Consider the following 4,486-nt stretch of genomic DNA (forward strand, 5'->3'; position numbering starts at 1 on the left):
ATGACAGGCACCCACCAAAGCTGCTCTGTCACTCCCCTCTGCAACTGGACAGAGGAGAGAAAATACAACAAAAAGTTCACGAGTCGAAACAGGGACAGGGAGAGATCATTCAGAGATGACCCTCACGGGCAATGTGAAATAGGTGAAGATGAGGCATTTGCCAAGCAACATTGTGCGCTTTGCCACGGAATAGGGGAAGGTGAGGAATTTGCACCTCAGTGTTGCGCGCTTTGCCACGGGCGGGCTCCGCACTCGACCACGCGGGGCGGGCTCGGTCCGTCCCCGCCCATGGCCGTGAGTGGCCGCGGGACGGGCCAGGTCTGCCCGTGCCGTGTGTGCCCGCGGCGGGAGCGGTGCAGAGCCGGGCTGCGCTCCGCTCCGCTCGGCGGGATGAGCAGGGCGCGGCGGAGCGGCTGCGGGCTGCTCCCGGTCCTGCTGCTGCTGCCGCTGCTCGGCGGGGCGGCGGGGCCGGGGTGCGGTGGCTCCCACCGCCTGCTGCGCTTCTCCGGGCAGGTGCCCGAGAACAGCCCGGCGGGGACGCGGGTGCGGGGTTTGCGGGTGCCGCTGCGGAGGCTGCTGGGCCCCGGGGAGCCGGCCGGGGAGTGGGTGCTGGAAGGCGACGGCGCCTCCCGCTTCTCCCTGCAGCGGCGGCCGGGCGGCGGCGGGGGACTGCTGCTTCTCCGCACCGCCGAGCGCCTGGACCGGGAGGCGCAGCCCGAGTACGGACTCCGGCTGCGGCGGCGGGCGGGACGGTCCGGCCGGGAGGCGCTGCTGCGAGTCCGGGTCCTGGACCGCAACGACCACCGGCCGCGGCTGCCGCCGGCGCGGCCGCTGGAGGTGGACGAGCTGGTCCCGCTGGGCACGGAGGTGGCCCGGCTCCGCGCCTCGGACAGCGACGAGGGCGCTAACGCGCGCCTCACCTACCGTCCCTGGCCGCCGGGCGCCGGCAGCCGCCTGCTCTTCGTGGTGCCCCGCAGCGGGCAGGTGCTGACCGTGGGCTCGCTGCTGGGGCTGCGCCGGCTCCGCCTCTGCGTGGCGGCTCTCGACCACGGGCGGCCGCGGCCGCTGCGCAGCCCCGCGCGGTGCCTGCGCCTGGCCGTGCGCGGGCGGGGGGCGGCGGGCGGCGCGGGGCGGCGGCGGGAGCCGCGCTCGCTGCAGCCGCCGGGGCCCGGGGCCCGGCGCTACACGGCCCGCCTGCCCCCCGGGGCGCGGGTGGGCGACACCGTCTTCACCGTCCCGAGGAGCCGAGACCGGTCGGCGGGCGGCTGGTTCGAGCTGGCCTCTCCCGGTGCCACCCCCGTGGGGGTCGACAGGACGTCGGGGCGGCTCTACCTGAGGAGGGAGCTGCGAGCGGGCGGCCGGGCGGAGGTGCTGGTCAAGGTGCACCGCGGCGGCGGAGGAGGTAGCGGTCCGGGAGGGGACGGGGAGGGTGGCCGGGACGGGGTCGGTTCTCCCCACGGCGCTGCCGAGAGTGGGTCGAGATGGCCGCAGAAGGAACGGATGGGCATGAAGGGCTGCCCCGAAGGAGGGGGATGCTGTCCAGGCACAGCCGTGCCGGGCATTTGCCATTCGAGGAGATGAAGCCGCGGTGATGCTGCCCTCCGTGGGGCTCGCAGAGCCTCAGGCGGCTGCGGGAGCTGCCCCCCGGCTGTGGGAGCTCGGTGGGTGGCGTGGGAATTTGCCGGCTCTTCCCCGGTACTGCCCTCAGAGCTTCTGCCTCTTGCCTTTGAAGGAGCAGCTGGACATGTAGGGAATGGTGTTTTGCTTATGTTATTTTGTAAGGAATTGTTGTCACAATAGGTTCATTTTTGTGGGACCAGAGCCGTCTGCTCAGGGGTTAACAAGCAATTAGGGCCCGGCCACAACAGACAGCTGGATTCATAGCAGGGGCAGCTAGCAGGGAGCGTCTCCTGCCGCTCTGGTTCTGCTGGAAGGAGCTGGGAAGGAAGAGGTGATGCTGTCCTGGGTGTGGGCACTTAAAGACATGCAGCTGCAGCCCACCCTGAACCGCACGGAATGATGCTGGGAGTCAGACACAGCGCTGGCAGAGCAGCGCATGGGAAGGGAAAGGACTCGTTACAAAAGAGATGTCAACGAGCCTAGGACAAGAAAAAGGAAAAAAGAGTCTGAATCAGGAATCCTAGGAGTTGGTGTAGAGAACTAAATGTAGATACTGTGGTTATACCTATATGTCAAGGGTTCATATACTGTTGTTCATATACAGTTTTCCTAATAGGACAGCAAGGAGAATTGCTAGACTTGATAAACTTCTTAAACCACATGAAGCTTGAGGTGTGTTATGGTTGCAAGAGCCATCCTTTCCATGTGGTTCTTTCATCTTAGAGTAAGATTTAGAGTGCATTTGTAAGTGCTGCTAGGGTCGCTAATAATGTAACTGGTTATCATTTGCTTGGGTTTGTTTTGTATTGTTTGCTTGTCTTTTTACTTTGATGCTTGCAACTAAAAGAGGGAATATTTACCAATTTACATCGATGAATTTTACAGTCTAGTGCTCAGGAAATGTGAAACATGGAGATGGGAGGAAAACAAATGTCTTGAAACATGCTGGGGACTGTGATCTTCACCAGACTGCTGTGTGCAATCTGCGAGTCCAGAGCTGCCTGGCTGAGAAACTTACTCTTGCAGGAATGGGATGTGTTGTGCAAGTGACAAACATTTAACATTAGAAAAGCTCTGCACAGTATTTTCAGCTACTAATTTTAAACAATTCACCTGATGCTTAAAGTGGAACTTCTCATTCAAGCTAAAGATGGAGCTGGAAAGGGGACACATAGCTTGACTGTTTTGCTAATTTATAATGAAAGCAAATAACCTTGTGAACAGTGTTCAACATATGATTGTGTTGTCCTCTCCAATCTGGTAGTGCACATCATGTTTTTACCACTGTCTGTGTGCTAATAATGTATTGACAACAGTTGAGCCTGAGGGAGAAAGGAATTCAATGATCAAGTGGGACAAGGTCATTTAGGCACTCCTTTAAGCTACTTTGAAAATCAAAACTCTCTCATAACTTTGTACAGCAACAAACTTGGGATGTTTTTCTGTCTGCTTATTTTACACAAGTATGGTGAAATGGTGAAAGGACTTGAGCATCCATTTTTTTAATCTGAAGAGACCTGGTGAGCTGTCAAAAGTCAAACAGAATTGACTTTGGTCTGCTCCTCATTTCTCCTCAGGTCTCTTACTAAATGTAATTAAAAATCACTCACAAAGCAATCAATATTATGGAACATGTGCCAAACTTTTAATAACCTCTTTAATTGAAAAACAAAGCTATCAGACCTTTATTAATTGCCATCTCTTATATAAAAAAATGTGAATGGACTTGGGCATTTCACAGATGCTGCTTCTCCAGGGAAGCGTATGTCTTGGGGTTCTGGAAGCATTTGCCTTTTTTTTGTTTGTTTTTCAAGAAAAGAACAGCTTTTTAAAAAAAAATCTTTAAAAAAATTAAACAGTAGGTCAGATAGTAACAGAGCACAGTTTCCTGCAACAGCAGTCCTAGGAAGACAAGGTATTTCTGTGTGCAGTTGAAATACTGCAATAAACTGAGTGCAGAGTACAAAAACCTTCTGAATCTTCCCAGTTGCTCAGTAGCACACACAGCAGTGATAGGGAGGGGGCTGCCATCTGTTTGTGGGGATCCTGTAGCAGGCACTGTGAAAACACAGCTGTTCTCCCACGTGGTATGTGGACTGTGCATCGTAAAGGTGTTGGCACAACTTCTGTGGCTTGTCTTATTTACCTACACAGAGCAGTTTGCATCTTCTTTAGGAATCTGGCAGCCTCCATCTGCCTGTCAAAGTCTTGCTGTTCTGGGCTCTGTGCATGGATAGTTATGGATTGGACCTGGAGTTTGAACAAGAAGTCCCATCCTCCTCCATGGCTTTCTTCAATTCACCATTGTTTATACTTTTTGGTAAACAATGGTGAATTGTTTACCAAAGCTGCAATGGTGTCCTTGGTTCTCAAGCTGGAAAAGGATTGTTTTGTCTAACTAAACTGTGAGGAGGACTTGCTAACACCTTATATGAAGTTCACAGTTACACACTAAAGCAGTACAGAACCTGAAAAATATGAAAGCTAAATCTTAAGGCATCCATACAAAGGTATGAGTTGCAGACCCAACATTTCTCACTCAGATTTTCTTTTGGGACATTTCACGTCCTGGAAACACTGACTCACCATTAGAACAGTGTGTGGCCAGAGCATGGAAAGGCTGGGGTGGTGAGGAGGAGTTGAAGCTCCCTTTCTCTGCCATGTCTGCTTCTGTTCATGCACACCTACAAGTACCTACACAGGTTTTCATCCTTATCATGCCAGCTTACACAGGGTGGGATGTGCAGATGCTGTTTCCTCTTCTGCCCCCTCTGCTGCCCTCTCTGATGCTGGCAATAGGTACTGGTGCACACTGTGTAGAAGTTTGAGCTCTAGGACTTTGTCCATCATGCGTCAAAAAGCAGTT

At 54.5% G+C, this 4,486-nt stretch overlaps 1 protein-coding gene across 1 annotated transcript; it reads left to right on the top strand.

Annotated features, from left to right (window-relative positions):
* On the top strand, positions 1-1,581 carry LOC132327146 (protocadherin-16-like). The gene has a single exon (XM_059846030.1). It carries the CDS (start codon positions 1-3, stop codon positions 1,579-1,581), a length of 1,581 nt encoding a protein of 526 aa, XP_059702013.1.
* Positions 1,582-4,486: the final 2,905 nt, after the last annotated feature.

This window comes from Haemorhous mexicanus, chromosome 1, assembly GCF_027477595.1.
Source record: "Haemorhous mexicanus isolate bHaeMex1 chromosome 1, bHaeMex1.pri, whole genome shotgun sequence".
NCBI lineage: Eukaryota > Metazoa > Chordata > Aves > Passeriformes > Fringillidae > Haemorhous > Haemorhous mexicanus.

What these genes read in the sequence shown, in the direction of transcription:
- LOC132327146 (XM_059846030.1), top strand. Translation starts at nt 1, where the DNA reads ATGACAGGCACCCACCAAAGCTGCTCTGTCACTCCCCTCTGCAACTGG.